Source organism: Mustela putorius, unplaced genomic scaffold (genome assembly GCF_011764305.1).
Source record: "Mustela putorius furo isolate JIRA1106 unplaced genomic scaffold, ASM1176430v1.1 tig00003962_pilon_pilon_pilon, whole genome shotgun sequence".
NCBI lineage: Eukaryota > Metazoa > Chordata > Mammalia > Carnivora > Mustelidae > Mustela > Mustela putorius.
Genome location: NW_025422106.1, coordinates 2,113,628 through 2,141,462, shown reverse-complemented (window position 1 = coordinate 2,141,462; position 27,835 = coordinate 2,113,628). Strand labels below are relative to the sequence as shown.

Genomic DNA, 27,835 nt, shown 5'->3' with positions numbered 1-27,835 from the left:
CAAAAATGAAGCGGCAAAATGTTGAAAATAAAAATAAAGCGGACTTTATTTAGAAGATAAAGGTGGTGGTATCAGTTTTGGTTAATAAAGTTGGGCTCAAGTGTTTTAACAGGTCTTTAATGCCATCACAGACTGGCATGCCAAGGGCATTCTGAATGCCAAGTACAGACCGAAGTTGTTTCGAAACCAAGATGCTATCGAAAGCTGATGGAGTTGAGAGTTCTCATAAAAGTCGGACTAACACACTTCTTAAATATCAGAGTGACTAGATTACTTGGTTCTGAAAGTGAAAACACTACACTGAGCAATCCCCCTCCCTTTCTCCACAAATCCCTAAGGCAGTATTACTGTTGCCTGACAGTCAAAATTTCAACATTTCAACAGAGGGGAGCTGAGGGGAACTGGGAAAATGAAAAGCAAAATTAATAAGTGTAATTGTAATTGATATAGGCAGCTGCCACTTGTGGCAAACCAAAGCCTAGTCTGATGCCCCTTTTCCTCACATTTGCACTGACATCTTCCCGAGTGGATGGTAACTACATTCCAGAAGGAATGTGCCAAGACTAGGATGGGGAAGGCCCAGACACTGAGTGGACAGAATGCATTTTGGATCCAGTTGCCTTAGGTGATACAATTAAGGACAAATACCCTGACGCTGGAAAGCCCACTAGCCAAAGGTAACTGGGAGAGAGGATTAAATGCATAACCAGTGTAGAACGCCTGCAAGGCACCAAGACCACAGTCCAACCAGCCCACTTTCGTCCTCCATCACTGAATGGATCTGGGAGAAAGCGTTTAACAACAGCACTTGTCAACTGCTTCCCTGGAACAAAACATGACAAAACACACGGAAGGTTTTGTTTCCATTATGGTTCTCGGTGTACTTTATTCTCCTGCTGTCTAGCTAAGCAGCCCACACAGGACAGAAACGGGTAGCACTGAGGAATGATCAGATTTTTTTTTCTCCCCAATATTCCTGTCCCCTCCCTAAGCCCTAGCCAACCCTCACCTAACAGGAATGGTTAGTGTATCACCCTCTCCTTCAAGAAACAACAAGGATTTAAACAAGGAATTAGAGGGTCAGGTCTCTTCTTAGTAGGGCTTAGGAGGTGGTGCAAAATCTATTCACAATGGAGTCTTTCCTTCAAACACCTGTTTGTTTTTGTTTTTTTTTGTACACTGGTTCATAGATCGGCACTTGACTTTGAACCTGGCACCAAAAGGCACAATATCTGATACCCTGTACAAGAGCTATTAGAGATGCTGCCATATGGATGAGCAAAACTGAGCCAATCCCACTTATCAATGGAAGGCTTAGATAGGGAAGGGAAAATGGCAAAGAGAAAAACATAAGCCCACATTTTTTTTGCTAGAATGGACATGAAAGTGGGAATTTAAGGTCTTGTGTTTTAATCCTTCAAATACCAGGAAGCAATGAAAAATCTTCCTTGGGGTTTTTGAAAGCAGCATATTCAAAATGCCAGCAAAAACTCCTAGTAACTGCAAAACCAAAAGGGGATCAAAGCTCACTGACATCCCTCCTTATTGCTGAGATTCTAAAACCAAAATTCAGGGTGCCTGTTCCCTTGTAAGAGGGAAAATAACTTAGTCTGATTTATGGTTCTCAGAGCACATCACACTTTTAAAAAAAATATCAGTGTGTGTGACCAGGGGAATGTTTGACACCACTTTATTAATCTTCACCTTCAGTGGAAAAATAAAACCCTTTCCAAGTGCCATTCTCATCACAAGAATTCTAGTATATATATATATATATGCATATATATACTTTTTTGTATTTTGTTGATTAGTTCGTTTGGAAGTGCAGCAAGAGACCAATACCGCATTGTAGTCAATCAAATAAAAGAGAACAGAAGGCCAAGCAGTTTCCAAATGGTTATTTTATCAGATTGTTTGAACATTAAATTTATCCTCGTTTGCAATCCAAAATAGTTACCTGAAGTTTGCTGTGTGTGTTTGTGTGTGCATGTGTGTACTTTTATTGTATATTTGTTTTCTAAACTCTTTGGCACAATTTTCTGGGGGTGTTCAGACTACGACGATACATGTCAGGAGAGAACGAATTCTTTTGTGCTGCCAATTCTGAGCATCTAAATTTTGGTTTGTTTGGGCTGTGGCTTTCTTTTGTTTTTGAAGTTTGCACTCTTTATTTGTAACAACTGTATTTTAATTTGTTCTAGATCCTCTAACTCCGAGTTTTTTTTTCTCCCCCCTCCCCCCCACTTCTACATTCACAGTTGAACCATATTATTTAGGAAAGGCGCTTTGATGAAAAGATCAGGATACGGGAGCTCTGACCATTCGTCAGTGTTTTCCCTAGAAGATAATTAAAAACAAAACAAAAAAAAAGAAAACAAAACAAAACCTAAACAGCGTCTTTCCTTTTTTTTTTTTTTTTTTTTTTTTTTAAACACATCTCTTGTGCTGCATCAGTAGACAGAACTTCGGTTAGTTTTATGAAATGCAACATCTAACCCCTTTTTTTCTGGGAAAAAGAAACTGCAATGACTTGAAGTTGAGAATGTGGACACCGCCTCACTCACACACACTCATTCTCAGACTGTAAAGAATCCCTCACCCTCCTTTTAGCCGGCACGCGAACAGTACCGTGTGGCAAAGGTACACCAAAGGTGGGCTTGAGACCCAGGCTCCATCTTCCTTATCAGTAGCAAAGGCCAGGCTGCCTTTTACAACAAAGCACCACAGCTGAACCCAGTCCCTCCTCCTCTCCCAAACCAGTCACTCCACTCGGCACCGGCCAAAAGACAGAAAAGCTAGTTCTAGCCTCTCCTGGGAAGAGATAACTTTCTTTTTTTTTCCCCCCTAAGCAAGTAAATCCATCGTTTTTCTCTTTTCCAAGATGGCCGACGTTATGGTTTTCTACTAAGTCAGTGCTTACTTAGCTCACTAACAGCGCTGCTGTTGGCGGCTGCGGCTGCTGCTGCGGCAGGATTTTCAATGTGGTGTGTTTTCAAGCCTCACTCACTCATCCTCTCATTCCCAAACATTCAGCATCCGTGCACACTCCTCACTTCCGGGTTTTTCAAAAGATTGGAGATTTCCAGTGGGGGTCTCAGGTTATCATCCCAATGGTAACAGATCTAAAAACACAGATGGAAAACAGGTCAACTGTGAGATCAGACAGCTAGGAGAGCCAAACGCTTCTCTGACTCCCACAATTCAGTGCTCATAAACCCGAAATCAATCTATCAACTTCTCGGGGATTTTTTTTCTTGTTTTCCTATGCGCCAGCTACCTGTTCTCATTAGCACCTACATTAGAGGGTGGCAGGGACACTAAAAAGATAAAACTGAAAATAACCAGTTCTACTGAGGTCTTTGGAGTAAGACAATGCACGTGAGAGGAAAATAAAACTACATTTGAAAGCAGGGGTCAGGGACGCCTGGGTGGCTCAGTTGGTTAAGCAGCTGCCTTCGGCTCAGGTCATGATCCCAGCGTCCTGGGATCGAGTCCCACATCAGGCTCCTTGCTCGGCAGGGAGTCTGCTTCTCCCTCTGCCTGCCATTCTGTCTGCCTGTGTTCACTCTCTCTCTCTCTGACAAATAAATAAAAAAATAAAATAAAAGGGAACAGGAAGCAGAAAAGAGAATTCTAGGAAAATACCATTACTAATGATTTTATTAGGGCCCAAAATCATTTGGGGATTTCACTGAATTCTAGTTACATAAGTTCTGTTCTTCATCACCCCAAGTAATCGAACATTGGCTCAAGGAAAGATTGAGGCTGCCCGGCCCTTCCACTAGTACAAGCCTGAGGAACAAAGGCACTTATATGGGAAAGAGTACAAAACAAAATACCAAGAGAAAGGCAGCCCTTGTGGGAACCCTCTGAAGAAACTGCTTCCTCCCCAAGAAAGGAAAAATAGAGCAGTAGAGATAAGCTCTTACCAAGCTTGGTTCTTCAATTTCCTCAGTTCTTTTGTTGCCCATGTAGCAAGGGTTTTTGCTTTGTTAGTCTTCGATCTCCGTCCTTCCGTTAACAGTTCATGGATCATTGGCCTAGCTTCTACTAACTTCAGTACATCCTTCCCAAATGCTGTACACAAGTCCCTGTGCAAAACACACACACCTGAGAACGTGCTCCCAGCCTCATCCCCCTATCCTGTTTTGAGCCAGTGCTAAGCTAGTTGTGGGTCCCTTGGAATTCACCTACTTTTTAAAGCTGAAAGAAATTTTTGGGTTAAGTTCAGCACCTGCCCTGAACAGATACAAGAAATGAGGTCTGAAGAGTCAGGACGACTGACCCGGAGTTCCAACTAATTCATGGTTCTTTCTTCTAGTCATGCTTCAAACTTTCAATAGAGGAGGCTAAAACATAGAAACTGTTGAATAACCTCAGAATACGGGATGGACAAAGATCTGATGATGCTTTACACCTGAGACCTCCACAGACTTTAGCGAAGAGAAATTACAAGTCTGGAGGGTCTGGAATGAGACCAGAGCTAAGGTCTGGAATGAATGATCATCTGTGAGAACTTTTAATAGGACACCATGGGTTCTATTAAAGAATTATCCATATCAAAGAAGTGGATAAGGGCGCCTGGGTGGCTCAGTAGGTTAAAGCCTATGCCTTTGGCTTGGGTCATGATCCCAGGGTCCTGGGATCAAGCCCCACGTTGCACTTTCTGCTCAGCAGGGAGCCTGCTTCCTCCTCTCTCTCTGCCTGCCACTCTGTCTACTTGTGATCTCTGTCTGTTGAATAAATAAATAAAATCTTTAAAAAAAGAAAAAGAAAAAAGAAGTGGATAACTACCATCCAGGCTACCCTCAAAGTTCTTCACCACAGGTCTTCTCACTTCCCATGAGAAGTTTTATTCAGCTGTTGGAAACAGGATTTAACCTACCCTATCAGTCCAGCAGCACAAGCTACTACTCCGTCTGTATGATCCTCATCTCCAGCAATGTGGTCAATGAAAGACAGAATAAATTCTACTCTGGGTTGTACCAGCATGACATCCGCTATAATAGAAACAGAAGGTCTGATGAAGCTGTCCCACCTTTGGCAGGACTACACCCCATTTCGAAATTTCCAAATATACTACCCCGCACCCCGCCCCCAATCAGGCAGGTTTCAGGAGGGAGAATTAGTTGCATATAATTCTACTGAACTGTTCTTCCTCAAATTAAGAAGTCATTCTTCACACCAACAGGAGAGGCAGCTGTTCTTCCTGTTACAAGCAGAAATAATAGAGAAGGAATGGAGCCCTTCCTCTTAAGCCCATGATAGCAGAAAGAGATAAAAGACAAATATTTCCCCAGTCAATTACAGGAACATCAGGTGGGAGAGAAAATGTTATCTCCCGGTCTTTTAACACAATTGCCCCGGAGGTGTGCATATGCTCAACAGCTGCCCCCACCTTGGGGCGGGTGTAGACATGACCAGCACCAACAGCCCTGCTGGGTCCCATCCATTACGAGGCTCAAGAAAGGTGAGACAAAGGACTAAGTGGCGGGGCGGGAAGGAGAAATCGGAAAGACTGTCTCTTCTTCAAAAGCTACTCTCTTAATGAGGGTACTATTCCTTCTCCCCTTCCTTTAAGCAACAGGTGCTAGTTCACAAGCTATAGAACCAAAGACACAGCCCATTTGGCTACATGAACTCTGGACTAAGTTCACTGGGTTTTATACTCAACGGTGCACGTTCTCCTGGTCTCCCTTCAGTCCCTGGACAATTCCGGTATAGGCCTCCAAGCAGCCTTCTCTTAGCTCATTCAGATAATCCACCATGTCATAATCTGACTGTAAGAGACAAACAGAATTTCCATCAAACCCAGAGCCTTTAGTTGTAGGACTGTCACAAGTCCCACTCATCCAATCAGGGCTGGACTTAAAAGACAGCTGGAAGCTCACCTTGTCCACCTGGGCTTGGGAGGCCTGCTGAAGAGTATTCAAGACAACCTCTAGATATTTTTTAAATTCTCCACCAATAGCAAGGGCAATATCACCAAACACTGACAGAATCTGTGGCTTCACAGACCTGTGGACATTTTCATTCTGACCAGGGAAAAAGAGAGAGAAGAGCAAATCAATAAAAGTCAGAATATTTGGTCCAAAGATTAGAGAAACATTTTTTATAATAAATAATTGCTAATATGCTTTGTACTGACCTTAAGTATATACACAAAAATTGTTAGTGGCTCTCTCTGGACAGAGGGATTACACATACACTTTACTAGCCTCCCAACCCCCCCATTTCATTGAGTATGCCTTCTTTTAATTAACTTTATAACCTTACTTTACAGAATCATCTTGTGAAAATGAATAATTCCCTTCTTTATGAGCCTACTGCCAATATTCTGGCAACTGATAACTCCCTCTCACTTAAATTTTTAAACATCTTTCCAGATTTCAAATACATAAATTAGACTATGTGTATGGATACTCACCCCCAGGTTCTCCAGCAGGAGCTGCATCACCTCATCACAGAAAGGTAAGATGTTGGACTGCAGAGCACGGCATAAGTCTCCCACTAAGCCCACAGCTGCCAAACAAACCTGAAAAGAATCAAGGAAATGATCTTCCAAACGGAACAGGCCACCTGCAGGGTAAGGCATTATTTTTATTTAGCCACTGGTTCTTTATCATTTGGGCCTAGAGTCAAAGAAGAAAACATCCAACATCCTCCCTCTCTGAGATGAGTTCAGGTTTGTTTTTGTTTTTGTTTTTGTTTTTAAAAGTAGGCTCCATGCATAGCATAGAACCCAGTGCAGGGCTTGAACTTAAAACTCTGAGATCAAGACCTGAGCTGAGATCAAGAGTTGGACACATAACCAACTGAGCCACCCAGGTGCCCCCAAGATTAGTTCATTTTAACAATCCACATGGCAAGGAAAGAGCTAAGACTCTCCAAGATATTAAGAAAGGACGGAAATGACAATATCCATGGGAATGATGGTGGCAAGAGCCCGGTGGTTTAAAAAAAAAAAAAACAGAGAAGGAAAAAGCCCTGCTGTCAGGTGCTATTCTGGGCCATCAACTACCCTGATTTTTTCACTGACTGCTTCAGTTCCACACTCTCAGACAATACAGAGACCAACTGGACTTTGCAACATGAATTAGTTATCAGGGATAAATGAGAATATAAATGTATTCTTTTGGAAAGCACAGATTACCTGGTACTCAGCATAATTTTTCAATCCAATGCCCAGGAAGGGTTTAAAGGCCTCCATGTACTTTAGGAATTCACCACCTAACACTGCAGAGAAACAAAATGTGAGCACCACAGGATATCACAAAAATGAGCAAAAATAACCATGCCAACTCTCCCAAAATGTATTCACTCCAATCAACAGGTTGGGTGCAGTGTGAGTTAATTACTGACTCTATCACAAAAACAGTAAGGTTGTCTCAGACAAGCCAAATTCTTAAGTGCTGAAAAAGGCCTAACTCATGCCCTAAAGATGATGTGAAATCTCCAGAGTGGGATTTCACTATGGCTACACCCAACAAACCAGCAGTCTTTTTTCAAGGGTTAATTTTCCTTGGATGAGCTAACGATACTGCCTCCTGGCCACCTCTTCATCTGATTATAACATGTCTTCTCTGGCAGCCAGCTTTAAAACAGGGTCCATCCCTGAGGAATTTCCATCAAGGACATATTTTATAAGCTCGCCAGGGAAAGCAGACTGGGCTTCCTTCTGAATTAGCCACTACAGGGGCCAAAGTGAACCTCCTGATGCTAGTAATAGGTATGGTCCTCAGGAGTGGTCCTTGCCTAGCAGCCTTGGTCAGTGTATACACCACACAGGCCAACCCCAAAGCAGCATTCCAGGTTTCTTAAGTGCCCTTTAATGTGCTTTTAATGGCCCTTCAACGAGTCTTAAGCAAGCATGGCTTCTTCAAAGCAATTTTGTATAGTCAGACATGTAACAACCAGAAAACCAATTAACTCCTAGAACTCTCAGTGTTTCGCTCCATTCTATTCTGAGCACCATGACGTGTCAAGCTAGAGTCCAAAACATTACAACCCAAACTAGGAGGTGCCAAGTGCCAGGGAAGAAAATGGAAACCTTTGTGTCCTCGATCCTTGAAAGGAGCCAAACCTCAAGCAAGTGAGTAGACTTTCAGAGGAAAAAGGAACCTGCCAATGTGAGTTGCAGCTGGCTCCTCTTCATTTCAAGAGCAGCGGTAAGGCACTTATGGACAAATTTACTCTTATATTCAATCCAACTTTGCACTCAAGTCATGCCCCAGTAAATGAGAAGACAAGACTATGCTTTCTGTGGTCAAAAAAATTCCCCATGGCTACTGCAACACTTGCATCCTTAAGATAGTCCCTGCCTGATTCTGGCTCACTGACCTTCCACCAGTGTGCTGACTGCCATTAGGGCATCCTCTTGCACTCCCCCAGACCCAGCTGTGCTTTGGAACATCCTTAACAGGGAGGCCATGACCACATCAGAGATCTGCAAAGCATCCTGATGTTGCACTTTTCGGAGAACATTCTGTGAAATGAAAAAGAGTTCAGGTTGTGTTGATTACAAACCTGCCAATCAGAACACTATATCCACCTTTTTATAAAATCACCTGAGCCCTGTGGCTTTTTTTTGGAAAGACCAAACACACTCCTTGGGCTCAAAAGCTTTAACAGTATAAATCATCTGCAACAAAACATACATTTTAACATCCCTCCTATTTTCCAACTCTGAACAAACACAAGATGATCTTCCATGGTACACGAAGTCATCTCTTCCCCAATTCATTTACCCCTGACAAAACCCATCAGCAGCCTCCATAGTCCAGTCTTTCTGGAACAGCAGTTGCATTTATTTCAGCTTTTAAGTAGGACAGATTACATTTCAGTTCTTACCCATAAAGCAAGAAAGCAATACTTCTGATATCCTATTCACTAATGATGAGCAAGTAGTTCTGATAAAATAAATTCAACCTGAATTCTCCTAATTCAATATTCCTCAAACCTCCCTCCTTACCCTTTCATTTGTTTCAACTAATGTCACCAGATCATTCCTCTATTTGTCTGATGACTAAAGAAAGATCTTAACAGTCAAAATTTTTAAAAAGCAAACAGGTTTTTTAAGTTTGAGCAAGAAAGAGAAGGGAGTTCAGAGAGAAGATGACCTAGTTAGCATCACTCAATACTAAAGCCTAGTATCCACCTGAGCCTTATGACAAGTTCTAGGGTTTTCCTGATTTTTTGGTAAAAGAGGGAATAGCACCTCAGTTACTTCAAGAGTCCAGTCATGAATGAGGAGTGATTTTAATCTTTCTGGTCTCCCCTCAAAAAAAAAATCTACTCTGAACAACTGGTACAATAAATGATTCGAATTATAATAAGGCTTCCAATAGGAACTGTTGTTTCACAAGGCGATGGCAGAAACTCAAGGCTGTATTTTTAGCAGAGTGAACCACAGCTGGGAGCCAAATCTCACTGAGCTACCTTTGGACAACCCAATAAAAACCAAAGACTAGAAGCTGTCCGCACAAAATCATTGTACAGCTGGAAGCAACACCACCAACCAAGTAGTTTCTTAGCCTACACTGTGCAAAAGACACATTCTGTCTAGAGAAGAAAATGGAAAATCACTCTCCCAATCAACCACCGATGAAGGCCTTTGGAGAAGAATTTCTGATCAGCATCAGAATGGGTGATAAAACGCCGTCCTCATACCTGAAGAGTTGCACAGAGCAAAGACTGAAGGTCATTGAACTGGATCCTATCGGATGTGCTCTGGATATGTGACTGCAAAGAAAAGAACATCATCAAACTCTGAATAAACAGCTTCTAAAAGAGCTCTGCACTCTCTCCATGCTTCTGTTTTTGCTGGGTTTGCCAGGACCATTAAACAATCTTTGTTGATACTAATGCAGGAAATCAACAAAAAACTTATATTAAGTACACATTGTGATACACTTATAAGTAAACTTGGATGAGCAATGCAGATTTTAAGTGGCAACAGTTTTTGTATAAGCATTCTACCTTTCTGAGAAAAACACACTTTCACGTAAACGTGAACACAAACTACCTACAGAGGACGTGGCCCCGCCTTGCCCCACGGTACCAGCCTGGCCCAGACTCACCTCCATCTGGAGCACCTGCTGCAGTCGTTCCATGATAACCAGAGTAGTTTTCTGAACTGCAGGATAACAATCCTTGGCACTATTTTTCACAATTTCCATCAGAGATTCATACGCAGAACTCCTCAGGTTGTTCTGGTGTCCATCAGGTCTGTAAGGAACACACAACAATCCGAAAGTCTTACCCGAGACAGAAGAGAGCTGTAATAACCTAGACCTTGTCTCACGAAAAATAAGGAATCCAGAAACCGCTATGATTGTGAATGTGCTTTGAGTCTGGCAACACAATACAACCAGGAACCAAATTTCTAACTGTTGAGCCAATGGCTATGTTCACTAGGGGTTTTCAGACCTGGCCTGGTTACACTTCAGAATGGTGTCTATGGAAATGGGCTAAGTTATAGGAAAAAAATTAGTTTAAAATGCTGAAGAACCCAAGTGACAAGGTCACCTAAATAAGAGAAAAAGAGCTCAGTTTTCTTCATTTGTCTGCAAGAGATGGTATTATACATAATTTTGGTCATAGCAGAGATGGAATTAGTTTAGCATGGCAGAGTTTACACCCTGCCTCCTTCCTCATGATGTCTTTTAAGCATGGCTTTCGGTATAGCTCACATAAAACCAAAATAATTAAAGGTTGTCCCAACTTATATCCCATTGAAACTACATTTCAGGGATCCCTGGCTAACTCAGTCAGTGGAACATGTGACTCTTGATCTTGGGGATGAGTTCGAGCTTCACACTGGGAGTAGAGATTACTTAAAAATTTCAAAAACTCATTTATAACAATTTATTTTATGCCAAGTTCTTCATCTATTATCAGAAATAGTAATTAATGATCTGGCATGGCAACTAAATCCATGATGAGAGCTATTTGCCTTATAAAGAAATTACAAATTCCTGTTAACTGTAGATACTACAAAATGAAGGGACCTCTCTAGATCAATTCCTTTTTTTTTTTTAAAGAAAGAGAGAGAAGGGCGCCTCAGTGGCTCCCTCAGGTTGAGCATCTGCTTTCTGCTCAGGTCGTGATCCTGGGGTCCTGGGATGGAGCCCTGAATTAGGCTCCCTGCTCTACTCTTCCCGCTCCTCTCTCTCTCATGGATGAATAAAATCTCAAGAAGAGGGAGAGAGAGAGGGAGGGAGAATGGGGGGAGGGGAGAGGGTGAGGGAAAACTGAGCAGACTCCACACTCAGCCCGCAGTCAGATGCAGGGTTTAATCCCACAACCCTGAGATCATGACCTAAGCCGAAATCAAGAGTTGGGACACTGAACCACTCAACCAAGCCACCCAGGTGCCCCAGATCAATTCCTCTATATAGGAGACTATTTTCTGACTTTACTTGTAACCTAAACGTTCTAAGGTAGACAGAGTCAACATTTTCTTCTCTCTTTTTTTATGTAAAAGTAATCTCTAAGCCCAAAGTGGGGCTTGAACTCACAACCCCCAAATCAAGAGCCGTATGCTCTAACGACTGAGCCACCAGGTGCCCCTTTCTCTTACCTAAACAAATCATCTACTATAGGATTTTTTTTTTTTTTTAAGATTTTATTTATTTGACAGAGAGAGATCACAAGTAGGCAGAGAGGCAGGCAGAGAGAGAGGAGGAAGCAGGCTCCTGCTGAGCAGAGAGCCCGATGTGGGACTCGATCCCAGGACCCTGAGATCATGACCCGAGCCGAAGGCAGCGGCCCAACCCACTGAGCCACCCAGGCGCCCCATACTATAGGATTTTTTCAATGCTTCCTGTTACTATGTTCCTATGATTAGGCTAGATGCCCCTCACCCAGGGAAAGGAGTTGGATGCAAAGACACCACCCGGTTCTGTGTAGTCACCTGTCTGTGGTCTCCAGGAGCTTCTGAACTATGAGTTCAAAGGAAGAAGATAGGCAATAGGTAGCTGGTTCTTCCTGATCATCAGCCACATCTGCAGCTTCATAAGCAGCTTCAGCCAGACTGGAGAAAGCCTTAAGATCAGACAGAGTTTTAATATTAGTTCTATAAAGAACCCTACCCCAAGATAACCTCATTTTCCCTTAACATACCATGGACAGTATTCCTTTCAAATGATCTAAGAATAAATCAATGCTAGTGAATCCTTAACTTTTTCTGTCAAGGTCGTCTCAAGACAATCTCCTTACAGACACCCTTAAAATTCCAAATTTATTTATTTATACTGTTTGTCCCACCCCAAATTCTCTCAGCAGCAGCAGAGTACTTTCATCTACCACAAACACCCACCACTACTTCTTTCTCCACTTACAGAAAAGCAAAAGCCCCACTCCTTCCTATCTGATCTCCACCCCCCAACCCCCACCCCCAAAGGGCTCTAATGAACTAACTTCATTCAGCCTGTACTGACTCAGCACTTGGGCCGCCTACCTTCCTTCCTTTTTGCCCCTTCTCAGTAATGATACTTTTTGTAGCCAGCAGCTCTCTACCTTAACCAAAATTTCTTGTCCCCAAGCAACTGAGAAAAAGAAAACCAGGTCCAGATAGTTTTCCCACTGGGTTAGCATGACTATTCTAAACGGTTTGGGAACTAGTCACCATGAGTCAACAGCTCCCACTGGCTCATGCAATTGGCATCCCCCACATTTTAACTGAAGAAATTAGGAAGGAGAAGCTATTCAGAAAAGGCCTTCCAGTGAGGTAGACCCATTTCTCTCCCACACCTCCTACCTCCTCGAGAATGGCTCAGCCCTGCTGCTTATCTCAGTCGGAAGAAAAACCCTTACCCAGCACACATTTGAAGCCACTCTGGGTTCAGCACTGAGGCCCTCAATCAGACACTGCAGCAGGGGAGTCAAGTAGACATCATTGATGGCAGCTTCAGGGAGCAGTTCACAAATCCGGCCCACAGTCCATGCAGTTGTATCTCGAACAACTACACTGGGGTCTTTCATTAATTCTATTAGCGTGGGCATAGCCTGCAAATAACAGCAGTTGTTAGCAGAGCCAAGCAAAAATTAAAATTCATGTTGGCTGAAGAGAAAATACTGATGGTTGGGATTTCTTTCAAGTTTTATGCAAATAATCTCTACACCCAACATGGGGCTCGAACTCTTGATCCCTAGACCAAGAGTCGCACACTCTCCCAAATGAGCCAGCCAGGTGCCCCCCGATGAGTGGGTTTTAACCTGAAGCATCAAGATAGTTTGTCATTTTAAGATACATCTGTCACATGTCCAAGAGTATAATAAAATTAAAGTGAAAGATGAAATAGTCCGCTCTTCACCAAATCCCAGTGCAGAGCCTAGTACGGATCCTTTCACCAGCCTTTTACTGACTCACTCAGGTGATGCGCCTAGAGGAGCCGTGACGGCATCTGCCTACATTCCAAAAGGCTCAGTTCCATATGCATGAAACTCAATTACAATGGACTCTTCTATCACTTATAACAGTAAAACAAAGTATTTCCACAAAACTTTTCATTACAATAGATACCATTTTGTCCTAAGGACGGAATCACCACATCGCTAAGTGCATCACAGGGAAGGTTTATGATACAGCAGTAAGTGAAAAGACAAGTTCTAAGGCTACTGCCCAGTAAGAACTCCATCCTGTTGCACAAACATACATGCATACAGAAGAATGTATGTCACACAGGTAAACACTAAGAATTAACAAAGTTTATCCCTGGGCAGTGGGATTAAAGATGACTTTTTCTTTTGGGCCTTTTCTGCATTTTTTTCAAATCATGACTTTTGTTAAAAAAAAAAAAGGTCAAGAAATACAGTTTCTCCTTCCTTCACTGACAGCAAACAGCAATCCAGAATAACCTGTTTGGATGACTATGCACAGTTTTGTTTTGAAAATATGGGCACACTTTCAAGGAAAACATTCAAACAATGAATATCCCCCTTACCACTCCTCCCAAACTCCCTCAGCTCACCTGGATGACAAGTGGTTTGAGTTGATTAGGCTCCGGTCCCTCCAAGATGCAGCCAAACGCCATCACTGCCGCGTCCCGGTACCGCCAGTCAGGGTTCTTGATGTGTTCTTTGATGAAGGGGAGGACGTGTGGGACGATGTCATCTTCACAGCACGTGGCCAGGAGCATGAGGCACACGCCTGCCGCTTTGCAGGGGTTCCAGTCATCGTCGTCATCATTCTCATCCTGACGAGGGTATAGCAATGGTCATCGTTTTGTTCAAGGAACACTTTAACTAAAAAAACCTAGAATTACTAACTCAAAAGGTCTTCAGACTACTCCCAAATGTCACTGGAATTTAAGTTAGGGGGATGTAAATAAAATATAAAACCTTTATATTTTCATTTCTTCCACAAAGAATCATCACACGTAACCTCTGTTAAATGAGATGCAGACGGAGCTTAGTCCTACCGGGTACTATATAGTGGGATGGGCCAGCTTCCACTACACACAACCACGGGGATGGAACTCGAACAGATAGAGAGCAAAAGACAGAACAAGAGGATATGCTGTAGGATTCTAATTATATGAAGTCCAAACTCAATCAAAATTAACCTCTAGCACTCAGAGGGAGACAATGAATGACTAGGAAGAAGGCATGAGGTGGCTTCTGGTGTGCCACTAATTATATGTAGTTCAATGAGAAGTTAAACAAAAAAAAGATTCCATGCAGACAGATCTCCCCTGAAAGTAGAATTCAAGGTTTTTCTTCCTTACTGTGACTATTCCTACCACACAGTAATTTAAGGTAGCCTGCCTTCTGCAGCTTCAGAATATTACATACTCAAAGAATGACTTGTTCCCATAACAAAATATAACAAAAATACACAAAATATACAAAAGCTAGGAAAAATACTAAGGCCAAAAGACACAGAAGTAACTGTTAGATTGGATAAAGAGACAAAAATTTGAGAGAACACCCCGTCCATTTCAGACCAAATACATCTCTAGTTATCTTTTATGACTGTTATACTAAAAGAGTCATGTACTTTCCTAAACACAAATGACATTCCTGGGTACAGGGAAACTCTCCAATGCTCCAAGTCATAGCAGTGTTCCCTCGGAACAACACCGGCTCTCTGGGAACGCTCCACATGCAGCAGAGAGGAGGGACAGAAAGAATCTTTCCAAACACCATACCAAAAAAAGCCGTGATGCCTAAAGTCAAAAGGGGACAATGACAACCAAGATATACTTCTTATGAAAGAATTTCTTTATTTACTCATTAGGCCCACATCTTCGTGAAATCTTGTTGCTTTTATTTTGTCCTGAATGTTACTGATGTTAATAATCATGAATGATCAATTTTTTTTTTTTTTTGAGAGAGAGAGAGAGAGAAACAGAGTGCAGGCAGGGGGGTACAGAAGGAGAGGGAAAGGGAGAATCTTAAGCTGGCTCTACACCAAACAAGGAGCCCAACGTGGGGCTTTAATGATCTCACCACCCTGAGATCATGATCTGAGCCAAAATCAAGAGTAGGGACCCTTAACAGACTGAGCCACCCAGGCGCCCCCAGAATAATTCTTCTCCAACCTCATCAGCATTTTACTTCATTTAAGATTTTGTATTTTATTTGACAAAGAGAGAGAGAGAGAGCACAAGCAAAGCGAGTGGCAGGCAGAGGGAGAGGGAGAAGCAGGTTCCCCACCAAGCAGGGAGCCAGATGTGGGGCTTGATCCCAGGACCTTGGGATCATGACCTGAACGAAAGGCAGATGTCCAACCCACTGAGCCACCCAGGCGCCCTTCATGAGCACTTTAAATGTATGTACATACTGTGAACTCCTGAAAATAACTCAAATGTTAGAAGGTATTCAAGTGGCCTGAAACTAGTCCATCTCTCTTGTCAACCTTTCTTTACTGCAACTTTAGTACTGCGTGTGTCTTGCATTACTTTGGACAAGGTATAGCACTCGGGAATCTGTGTAGCCTGTGTCCAATCGAGGCCGAAATGTTCAGACCCAGCTCTCCTTCACAAACAACTCAGAGCCTAAAGGATTTTAGAGATTGAGTTCAGCTATTCCCAGTCACCTATAACAGAGCATCAACCAGCTAAAGATTTGCCAAGTCTTTTCACAGAAACTGTTCCAGAGCAAACCAACCCTCGACAAAGTCTCACAGCTTAACCAGTTCGATCTGCAAGGTTAACTCACCTGTTTCGTGAGTGTCTGTGTGAGGATTGGAACCAGGTACTGTAGTGCTCCCTTGGCATAAAACTTGCTGGTGTGCTCAGGGGGTCGTCCTTGTTCTGCTGCCTGAGGAGAAACATAAAAGCAAATTCTGGACGGCAGCAAACAGGCTCCTATAGAGGCCTACAATGCGAGCTGCCCAGGGGTTTGTACAGAAATACACAGAGCAAAGGTAACATCCTCTGTGATCTTTTGGAGGTCCTCGTTTCTTTGGTCTACTTCAATGGGATTCTTTGAGGCCATACATATAATCCACCTTAAAGGGCCAAGGCAACCTTAAGAACTACCTTTCTTTTTCACAAGCCCAATTTATATTAACAAGCTGTCATCTAACTAACCTTCGGATCAAGAGATGTACTAAGTTTACGTAATGATGTCAAAAATAAATCTGTGTTTCTTGAAGTGTGCAAGACAAGGCTGGAAACAAAGCTTGAGTTCAAAGATTGCAAAGTGCAGAACTAGCCCCCTTGTCTCTATGGAATTTCTTCACCAAAGTTAGTAAGCTATCAATTATGCATCCCATGTGTTTGTTAGGACTTCCAAAAGGAAGTAATTCAGCACTGCACGTCACCTTGTTAAACTGTGACTGCCTGCTGCCCCCTTGTGTTCATTGTACTAATATCAACATTTATAACATCACGTCTGGCTGATCGGTAAAGCATGAAATGCCTCATTACAGGTCTGTCTCCCTCCTAAGGGGCTCTGGCTAGCAGAGAAAGCAAAATCTCTACAAATGGAGATGCCCTCTAAGCCCAGTCAGAATGAGGCTTTCCCAGAGGAGACTAATGTCCACAAAGGAACTATGTCAGAGAAACAATTCTCCCCGCTCCGACTCTCTCCCAGGCTCACCTCGGAAGCCTCAATGGCCAAGTCCATTTCTTCATCACACACATTGGACCAGAATTCTATCCCTTGTAGGGCCACCTCATCAATGTCACTTTTCATTGCTTCAATTGTGATCTTAAGAGGGAGGGAAGAAAAAAGACATCCCAGACCCCAAGTAAGTGCTGGTTCGAGTTAGACCCCTCCCACTTCCAACCGCAAACATTCAAGTGTCAAAAATGTAGATTTATGAAAGCTGGGTCTGAAATGAAGGGTAGAAACAGGAAAAAGACTTTTAAAATACACTCTTTCCCAGCACAAAGACAGTACAAGTCTTTCTGGCACATTACTGATGGCTTAAACATAACACTCCGACTCAAGGAATTTCCTTAATTTCATAATATTAAGGAAAAAAATTACAGAAATGACAAAACAGCAAGAACGAGGAGTTTTACAACCAGTTACATGCTCACATACATAACACAGAAATACTTACAGCAAAAAGAGCGGGACCCATATACGTCTCCATGTACTGATAATACAAGGACATTATCTTTACCAGATTCTGTAAGGCAGCCACTCGTACCTTTCACAAAAAAAGATTAGTTTGCTATTTAGTTTAACAACGTAGTTTGAAAAAGGTAAGTCACATAAATGGGTTAGTAATGTAAAGGGTCAACTGAGTAATGTCATCTGGGTAATGTCAACATTTCCCCCCAAATCAATCTCTTCTCTTCCCTTTTTTCCATCATTGTTATTATTTCTTTTTCCTCTCCCCCCCCCCTACTTTAAAGGTGCCTGAGGAACCTACAGAGGACTAAGCTCAAGAATGCCACTCAGACTGGATGATACTCCCACCTGTTTCAAGGGTCAAGGTTTAGGTTACAGCAACAGCAAAGCTGTTTGAATGGCTACAATGAAAATCAATCACTTGTGTAACTTACAGCAATTAAGTAGCAATGGTGATCAAAAACCATTTCTTCCTTAAACGTTTTAAGAGGATGGCAACTTCCATTATGTTAACTTTCCAAGAACTGTTTTTCCCTCTTTTATTAAGAATAGCATCAGCCAAACCTTATTTCTGAAGCACCTGATTCTCAACATTACAAACCACTATCTAGAGATGGCGTTTCCCAGGAAAGACAAAGCTAGGTTTTTCACCCGAGCTTCCACTCACCCTTGTATCTGGACACTGCGTGGCTTCGCAGACCACCTGCATGATGAAGTGCCTCTCGGACTGCGAGAAGAACAAAGATCAAGAGAGTAAATAGAGTACCAACTGCATATATGGAGACTGCTAGACTAGCTCTTTGGAGAAAACCCTGTAGCCCCCTCAGGGACCCCATATCCCTGAACCAATCAAGCAGCTTTTCCCTGACACAGCAATGGCATCAGGAAGGCTATCAAGAGTACTGCATGACCCGCCCTCAAAAGAGGTCCCTAATCTTTTAATCCCCAAAATGACCTTCACAAACAAGACTCCAAGGAGTAAGTAAATAGGAAAATGTAGGTCACCGGGTTTAAATAAAAATGGTTAAACCCCCCCCAAAACCCTACATTAGGAAAACCCATTTTTTTTTTTATTTAAAATTTAAGAGAATTCAAAACATCTGCTTTACTTCAACATAAATTTGTTTTCTGGGAGATGGCAAACCCCCATCAAATATAGTAAGATACAAGAGAAGAGAGCAATGAAATAATTTGCTACTATTCCAAGTCTTCTGAAATCTTAAAGGAGGGAGTCTATCTAGAAAAATTGCAATTAGAACTGCAATTTGCTTTGGCTTCTTAGACCTCCCTACTTTGTCCACAATAGGATCAAGAAATGGCAAAAGGCACAGCTCAAGTGTCAACAAACAAATATACTTGCAGACCATATAATTGCTGATTCTCAGCATAGATCTAAAAGAACTGAAAGCAGGGCCTCAAAGACCTATTTGTATACCTGTGTTCATAGCTGCATTATTCACAATAGTCAGATGAACAGAAGCAACCCAAATGTCCACTGACAGATGAATGGATAAACAAAATGTTATCTATGGTATATACATATAACAGAACAGTATTCAGCCTGAAAAAGGAAATTCTGACACAGGCTATAATGTGTATGAACCCAAGACATTATGCTAAGTGAAATAAGGCAGTCATAAAAGACAAATTCAAACACTGTATGACTGATTCCACTTAAATAAAGTATCTGGTGCAATCAAATTCATCGAAACAGAAAGTAAAAAAGTGGTTGCTAGGGCCTGGCAAGGGGAGAATGGGGAGTTGTTCAATGCAGAGTTTCAGTTTTGCAAAATGAGAAAGTTCTGCCAACTGGCTGTAAAACAATAGGAATATACTTAACACTATTGAACTGTACACTTAAAAATGCTTAAAATGATAAACTTTATGTTACTGTATATTTTTTACACAACTTGAGCGATGGGAGAAATACTTTCAGGCAAAATAAACTTTGTTTATATATTAATTTTCTCAAAAGTACCTTCCAAGGAGTTATGAAATAGACCAACTCACGTAATTTTTTTAGGGGTGCCTGGGTGGCTCAGTTGGTTAAGCATCTGCCTTCAGCTCAGGTCATGATCCCAGCGTCCTGGGATTAAGTCCCATGTCAGTTCCCTGCACAGGGAGGAGCATGCTTCTCCCTCTGCCTCCACTCCCCCTGCTGGTGCACACTCGCTTGCTCTCTCTGAAATTTTTTTTTTTTTTTTTAAATTAAACTCTATACCCAACAAGGGGCTCAACTTCAAGACCCCGAGATCAAGAGTTAGATGCACCACCAACTAAGCCAGACAGCTGCCAGGTTTTTGGGTTTTCTTTTTTGGTTTTGTTTTTTTTAAAAGAGTGAACGTTATAAACTCCCGTGTTTTTTAAATTTTATTTATTTATCTAAGAGAAAGAGAATCTCAAGTAGACTCTGTGCTGAGTGCAGAGCCAGGCATGGGGTTCAATATCAGGACCCTGAGTTCATGACCTGAGCCGAAATCAAGAGTCAGAGGCTCAAATGCCTGAGCAACCTGGGTGCCTTTAAAAAAAAAAAAAAATTTTTTTTTTTTTTAAATCCCAGAGCATACACACACTTTGATCTGTAAAAGGAGAAACCTAAGCTTAGAAACAATTCAGATCACACTTTTCCCAAAAGCAAAAACATACTCCGTGGCCATTTCTCACACAACACAAATCTTCACTAGAATGGAAATGAGTGCACCTAAACAAGATGGTTCTTTCATTTAACTCTTACTTCTTCCCTTCTAAACATACACCTTTTTGTCATAAAAGACTAACCTCTTTGTCAAAGTTTGCTTTGGTGAACTCCAATGAGTTCAGGAGTGCATTTGTCGCCGCCAGCTTCACATTATTACTGGGCTCTTCTTTCCTCATCCCCTGGATTATAGCAGTCAGAATCTCATTGGATTTATCCTGTAGTTGCTCTGGGTCCTGAAACAAGCAGAGAAGTGCAGTGAGTAAAATAATAAGCTCATGACTAATCAGCAGTCCTTTTAACTGTGAAATCCACTCGAGTGAGTATCCTGACTTTCTCTGATCTTTTCCCACACATTTCCATTTAGGGACAAACCACCTGCAAAATATCCCGGGGCCTAGTAGTCCAAAATTGAACTAAAACAAGTTAAATCCATCAACTTCATCTGATTTCTTAGCATAATTTTTCTGGGTATGAAGTAATGCCGTTTTATCCTTCCCCCTTCTGTACAAAGGGACATGGCAGTCTGGTGTTCTTCCCAGGCCATCTGTATCAACTGCCCGGGCACAACACCTAGGCAGTCTAAGTCCAGGTCAAGTGCGGACTTCCCGTTTCATCAAGTTTGTATATGGAAACAGACACCCAGGTGGTGGCCTTGGCAGCAGCCACAGTCTCAGGAGCGCTACATTTCACAAACTGCGGTGCCTTTGGTGGCTAAGCCAACCACAGCAAGCGCTGGCAAAGTGTTTCTGTGAAATAGTACATGCAGAGTAACACAGCATGCTGAGGTACACTAAGGGATCCGAGTCAGGGATGCTCCACAACCAGCATATCCTCTTTTAAAAGTCTAGAAGCCCCACCTCTCCAAGCATACAGATTTCTACTCTGAGCTTGGGATCCTCAATTCTCTTTACTTTAGGGCATGATTAGCAATGTGAGGATAAATCAGCTATCCAAACACAGAAGTCTAGATTAAATAAAGCAGTACTACTTGCAAAACATTCTGTAGCAGCTTGGCTTTCTCCATCATGTAAGAACAATCCTAATACCACGCATGTCACAACTAGAGGGAATCAGATCTATGTGAAGTTGGATACAGAAGGCTGTACTTACTATATCTTGGCAAATGTAACCAATAGCTTCCAATGTTGACTCTTTCATGTGCTCTGTGCTGTTTGGGTTTGTGACATTGGCCACCAGCTGAGGAATGAGTTCTGGCCACTGGTTCACTGGGATCTCTGCACAAGCAATACCAGCCACACATTGTGAGGCAGAACTAGGCCGGTAAGTTTCTGTGCCCAAAGTCTGCAAAACCTGCACACACATACACAAAACGAAAGATATCAATTTCTAAAACTATTTGAACACATTTTGCCTACCACGCTTCTTACATCAGTCTGAATTTTCTGTAACACACAAAAGTAGAAAAAGGCATATACAGTATAGTCAGCCGTCAAAACAAACAACCAGCCTCACTAACACCAACACAATCAACATTGCTCCAGAGCCTAGAAATGAAACCAATCGTTCCCTACTTCTAAAAGGACTTCTCCAAAGCCAGACACCTCATGTCAATGTTCAATGCAAGGTAAGAAAGTGATAGTCAGTAGGGAGACAATGTTAGAAGGCAAAGGAGACGACAAAATTCACCTTCTAGACTCCTTGCAGGAGATACAATGTTAGGATGCTAATAGTCTTGTTTTGTGGACAGAAAATGTGAAAACTTCAGAAAGAACCCAATTCTGGGCATTCAAATGGTTCTAATTCACAGATCGTGGTTTAGTCTGATCTAAGGAAGAGATCTTCCAGCTCATGAGATGTAGAACAAGCTTCCTTTCCTCTGGCCAATGACAATTTAACACCTGGGGTGACTTTCATAGAAAGGTCTTGGTCAGGGGACATCACTAGATGCAGATACAAAGTTACTTGATGTCACCAACACCTAAGAATGAATCCTTACTTAACTTCCAGTCTGGAAGGATTTGTTGTTTGCCCAGGAATCCGAGAACTCTTCTCTCCACCATCAACAGATAGGAAGAACTAGTTAGATATGCCAATTAAAATGGGATCCGCGGGGCGCCTGGGTGGCTCAGTGGGTTAAGCCGCTGCCTTCGGCTTGGGTCATGATCTCAGGGTCCTGGGATCGAGTCCCGCATAGGGCTCTCTGCTCAGCAGGGAGCCTGCTTCCTCCTCTCTCTCTCTGCCTGCCTCTCTGCCTACTTGTGATCTCTCTCTGCCAAATAAATCAAATAAATCTTTAGAAAAAAATAATAAAATGGGATCCGCTTATCATTAAATGGGTCTTGTTTGAAATGATTATCATACAAAGATTTATGTAAAGCATAAAGGCACAGGTACAGATAAAGGATGAAGCCACAACTGACCCAAGGTTAATCATTACCACCATAAGCTAATTCAGTCAATGAACTCACTAAGAATCACCCGTCCACTCAAAAGGCAAACAGTTAACTGTTCCTGACATGAACACAGGACAAAGCGTAGCTGCCAGATATTCAGGCCAGCTCTGCTGACTGGGTCAGGTCACTTAGTATCCTGCTTTGTAGCTAATAATAATGAACTCCCCATCTTTCCCCCATACATTATACCATCATCCCTGCCCGCCCCACTGCCAACAGCTCTCCCAGTAACAACTGTTCTGACTGATTCTAAACCAAGGTTTTGCTCTCTAGGGCTACCAGGGCGAGAATGGACTTTAAGAAAACCTGTATGTCAAAGACATGAAGCGGAGAGGCAGGGATGAGATGACCGGTCGAAAACAGCAGGGGCTGAACAGGTACCAACCCAAGTGATGAAGGGTTCCAGTTCAGGGTGCCTTTATACTACACCACACCATAGCCTGGTACAAGATGAGAGCAGCGACTCCCACCATACCTTTATCTTTCTTCCTTTAAATGGCTTTTCGAAGACCCCTAGTTAATATTGCTTGAGGTGATTTAGAGACCATAAAAGTCCAACTCTTAAGGGCAGAAAGGTTGTTTTTTTGTTTTTTTAAAACCTAGGGGGTAACCCTAATAATAACAGCCAATTATCAGAAAGAAGAGGGATAAAGGAGGGACCCCCAAATGTGTCCAAGACCCACACTGCAAAAAAATAACTATCAACACTGAGAAAGTATTCTTTACCACAGGTGCTATGAAAGGGAAAAAGGGCCATGATTAAATAATTTTCTTTCATGCAGAAGGGTTCAACAACACATATAATATACAAAGTCTTAACCAAATTTTAACAAGTGTTAAATGCCCGAAAGAGCCAATTAGAGTTCCAATCATGTCTCATTACATTTACTACTGCACGATTCTGCAAGATGAGAAACTGAATGGGCACTATAAGCACCAAGATTTCCAGTGATTGACGGAATAAACTTCAATTATATCAGATTACTGAAGGGAAGATTAAAATGTTATTACATAAGCAGACCCAATGTGGACAGAAATAGCTTCACATATTCCAAAAAAGATTCAAAATAAGTTGGCTTTCATAACCTAGTTCCCACAGTCATGAGTACCTTCCTGCAAGACTAGAAAGACAAGGGTATATAACTTAAAAGAGATATTGCTGCCTTAAGGCGCACAAATTTACCTAACGCTGATACCTCAAATCAGGAAATAGCAAATATGACGACATGGGCAAGTACACACTTAGGACCCCCTCCCCCACCGATTTCTCCTCAAATACCAAGGGCTAATTGCATGAATTACCATTTTCTGTGCCTTATCCACATAAGACAAACCACTAAAAAACCTCGTTAACTAGGGGGTGGGAAAGACATCTGTCCATATATTCTGAGTTAACTTTTGCTGCAGCTAGAATTACGGATTTTAGCTCAACAACAAAGACACAAGACCTCCATGATGCAGAGCAAGGGACATTCATTTTCCTCAAAACTCATCAATCCACTCCTTAAAGATCCTGATTAAAAGCCAGATGCTTCTAAACGAAGTTTTACATAATTTACTAAGTAGATAAAAGCATCATTAACTTCAAATTCTTATTTCACAAACTCTTTGGGCTTAAAAGGCGCAAGAGATTATTTAGTTCCCCTTTGAACTCCACATAGTGCCATGCCTAAACCACCAAACAGTGAATATGATCTATAGCACAAGTTTGGCAAGAGCAAGGACTTGATGACTACGAAAAAAAAATCACATAGGAAGACAGGAACATCTAAAAAATAATTCCTGAGCCTCACTCCAACAAAACAGAATCTCTGAAAGGAGCTTGGAAATATATTATTGTTAGCAAATTCCCTTAGTGAGTCTCAGAGTTCAAGTTTGGGAACCACCAATGTGTATACCATGTCGATTCACCAGATTCTACAAATTCTGGCAACCAGTTAAAGGTGCCCAAACTGCTGTTTACTTTAGTTTCTGAAAAGAAATCCAACACACTCATTAATGGGAAATGACAGCACCGTACACACAAGCTAAACTGAGAAAGAAAATTTAAATCAAATACTACCTTTATCATCAAGTGAAGCTTAAGTCTCAGAAACCTATTACACCATCACCTCTATCCCATGTAATAACCAAAAAACTGACCAAGATGTTTCTTGTAGGGGGGTCCAGGAGGAAAGGATGGGGTGGGTGGGTGGGTGGACGGTGAGGTTTCTTATTCCCAGAGGCTGACATGATCAAAAGGAGATAAAGTTACTTACATAATTCTTGACTTCCCGTCGAGCATTAGCATCAATTGCAAGCCACCTCTGCTGATATTGTGCCTTGATATCTGGATCTTTAGATGTCAAAGAGTTCTTGATTTGTAGACCAGCTGCAACTCTGGCAACCTGACTGTTTCCCGGATTTGCCAGCACTCTGGACAGTTCCACAAGGAAAGTGGGCTATTAAGAGAAGATGCATTTGTGAATGAAAGTATCTCCTGGGAATTTTACCAACTGAGGACAGTTTACAGAGCACCAACATACTGGGGGAAACCAAAATTCTTCAGGATATATCATAACATCTCATAAAATGCTAAAATGCCTACTTCAAGACTCCTATAAATGTGTTACATGGTACACAAGTCAGTCACCCATCACCTCACACAGCCTCAGCATTTATTGAGGTACAGATTTTATCAATATCATTCTTAGTGTTCAAATCTTCACATTAGATCACCCTAAAATAAAGCCTGACAATCTAGTAGTCAAGAGGAGTCTTCTATTTAACAATGCCTGACACTCAACAAATACTTGTTAAATGAATGAATATGTGAAGACAGGATAGAATGTAAAATTGTTTCCCTAAATTTAAGATATCTCAGTCCAAAAAGATTAATATTCAGGGCGACTTTTGATCTCATGCAGGCAGGTAATCTTGGATAACAGAGGTAAATACTTACAAACCTGAAACATGGATTTAGGAAGCTAGTCTTCTCTTTTAGTTTTAAGTGTTCAATGAAGAGGAACAATGAAAAAAGACTTACTTATAATTTTGATAATATTTAGAAACAGGGGAAAAGTGAAGAGATAAAAATGCCAAGACAAATTTGCCAAGAAAAAAGATTTTACATTTAACAGTCAACAGCTAACACACTAAAGGCTCCTACACATTTTGAACTTGAGCTGTCCACTGAGCATAGTGCATTTCTGAAAACCTTTCTCAACCTTTCATAATGCCCAGGTCCCCAAAACTACTCCCTCTGTTTAAAAATTTTAAGACACATTCCTCTTCCCTGCAGAAAGCTCTGTCCAAACCGAAGTGAACAGGAAAAACCAAAAGCAGACAGTTTCTTACCACTAACAAGTCCTGCAATCACATAAGATAAATCTTAAAAGTTTTATTAATTATGTACCAATAAGGAATGTTAGCAATGCCACAAAGAAGTTAAATGTTAGGAACAGGATAAAAAGCTTCTTGTAAATGAGCAGAAGCAGAAACAGAAATAAACCCCAAATGGAAGTATTATTGGTCTATGTTAGCAGGACAAAATCCTTTCTATGGAAAGTTAAGAATAAAAAGTAGTAAAAGCTAGCACCTAAGAACGCAATAAAAAAGAAAGTCATTTAAGACAGCTTGTATAAAATAAGCAGTGTCATTTTTTGGTTTATATTTCGTCTAGATTACAAAGGGACATGTTGGGTTACAATGTTATTTAGGCTTATTACCTATTACCTTTAAAAGATGTCAAGTATCCTTCACCTTTCCATCTGCTCCCCATCCCCCCCGCATAAGAGGGACATCAAAGGGAAACGTTACTGGCACACGGGCTGTTTCAACCAATCCAGCCCACATTTTATACAGAGGTCCAGTCTAGTGGACTTCTCTTCATTTTTTCTGTACCCCTTAAATATGAAAACGAGGAACTTTCCTCTGTGAATTCATCTGGGAACAGGCCCGATCAAGGATGAGCCTCAGCCTGTTATATGGGTACAACTTCAGTCTCTACCCATCGAAGTAAAAACAAAAAACAAAAAACCCCCAACCAACCCCCACCAAAAAATAAATAACCCGAAGAGGAATACCCAGGAAGGAACGGGAGGAATATTGCCGGAGTGGGATAGGAGGTATTCGGGTGCCAGGCCTGGCCATGAGCTCAGTACCAAGGGGCATAGCAAAGGGTAGACTCTGGGAAGTAGGTGCAGAGAATCACAGGGGCCACGGGACAGGAAGGAAAAGCCGGCCCGGGTCAGAACAGGGCGGGCAGCTGGGCTCCGAGCTTCCACATGGCCCCTAGGCCCGGCTCCCCCACCCCCACCCTTGCTGAACACGCAGCGCCGCGCAACCTAACTTCCCTTCCCTCCCTCTTTCTCCCTCCCGCTGCACCGCCGCCCTCAGGCCGCACGGCGATTGGGCGGCAGTCACCCCGGCGCGCCGCGCCATTGGCCAGCTGCCGGGGCCCGGGGCGGGACACACCCACCGGCTTCCCGACGGCGGGGTTAGGTTGGACCGGGGTGGGGGGGAGGGGGACGGGATGGGGCGGGGTGGGTTCCCGAGGCCTGGGCCTCCAGGAGGGCGGGAAGGCCCGCACGCAGGGGATGGGTGGACGGCGGGATGGGACACGGCGGGGTGGCACGCACCAGGTTTTCCACGGCCGCACGCTCCAAGAACTTCTGCGCCGCTTCCAGTTCCAGCCGATCTAGGGGGAAGGAAAGTGGGAAGGGGACAGGGTCAGAGGGGCCAGGGCTTCCCCTCCCCCCCCCCGGTCACCTCAGCCCGACCCCCGGCCCCCGCGTCCTACCGGGAGACACGGTCTTCTCGAGGATGGTGATCAGCTCCATGGCGGAGGTGGTGGCGGGGACTCCTCCTAAGACGACGGTCCGGCCTCTCGGGCGGCGGCTCTAACTGGGGATGGGGGTTGGGGGTCGGGTGGGAAGGGAGGGTGGGGTGGGGGGCGGGGGTCACCACAAGCCCATTCACCGGCTCCCTCTTGGTAGTCGCCCCGGCTCCCTTTCCTTCCTCTTTTCCTTCCTTCCTCCCTCCTAATTTGTTGCTGGCGGCGGCGGCAGCTGCTCCTCTGGCGGCGGGGGAGGGACCCCGGGGGTAGCTCAGAGCGCGGCTGGTGCTCGGGTGGCGGAGGGAGAAAGAAGGAAAGGAGGCGGTAAGTGAACGGCGGCTCGCAGGGAGGGAGAGAGAGGGAGGGAGGAAGGCG

The 27,835-nt window shown here is 42.8% G+C and overlaps 1 protein-coding gene across 1 annotated transcript; it reads right to left on the bottom strand.

The window, feature by feature from the left end:
- Positions 1-21: 21 nt before the first annotated feature.
- KPNB1 (karyopherin subunit beta 1) lies at positions 22-27,835 on the bottom strand. The gene is made up of 22 exons (XM_045070381.1): positions 27,425-27,835; positions 27,264-27,322; positions 24,903-25,085; positions 21,341-21,541; positions 20,311-20,463; positions 18,200-18,259; positions 17,519-17,608; positions 17,050-17,160; positions 16,165-16,266; positions 13,974-14,198; positions 12,817-13,008; positions 11,915-12,045; positions 10,080-10,227; positions 9,670-9,741; positions 8,341-8,485; positions 7,154-7,236; positions 6,428-6,535; positions 5,892-6,035; positions 5,675-5,780; positions 4,886-5,000; positions 3,930-4,091; positions 22-3,122 (listed from the first exon to the last, which is right to left on the bottom strand). Coding segments are annotated over exons 1-22 (2,631 nt in total). The 5' UTR covers positions 27,465-27,835; the 3' UTR covers positions 22-3,121.

Excerpts from the sequence above, each read along its gene's own strand:
- KPNB1 (XM_045070381.1), bottom strand. The coding sequence starts at position 27,464 with ATGGAGCTGATCACCATCCTCGAGAAGACCGTGTCTCCCG. Across the intron at positions 17,161-17,518 it reads TGGGTCCCGCTCTTTTTGCT|ATCACAATTGAAGCAATGAA; the intron begins GTAAGTATTTCT and ends CTCCCTCTTAAG. Across the intron at positions 9,742-10,079 it reads AGCAGGTGCTCCAGATGGAG|TCACATATCCAGAGCACATC; the intron begins GTGAGTCTGGGC and ends TTTTCTTTGCAG.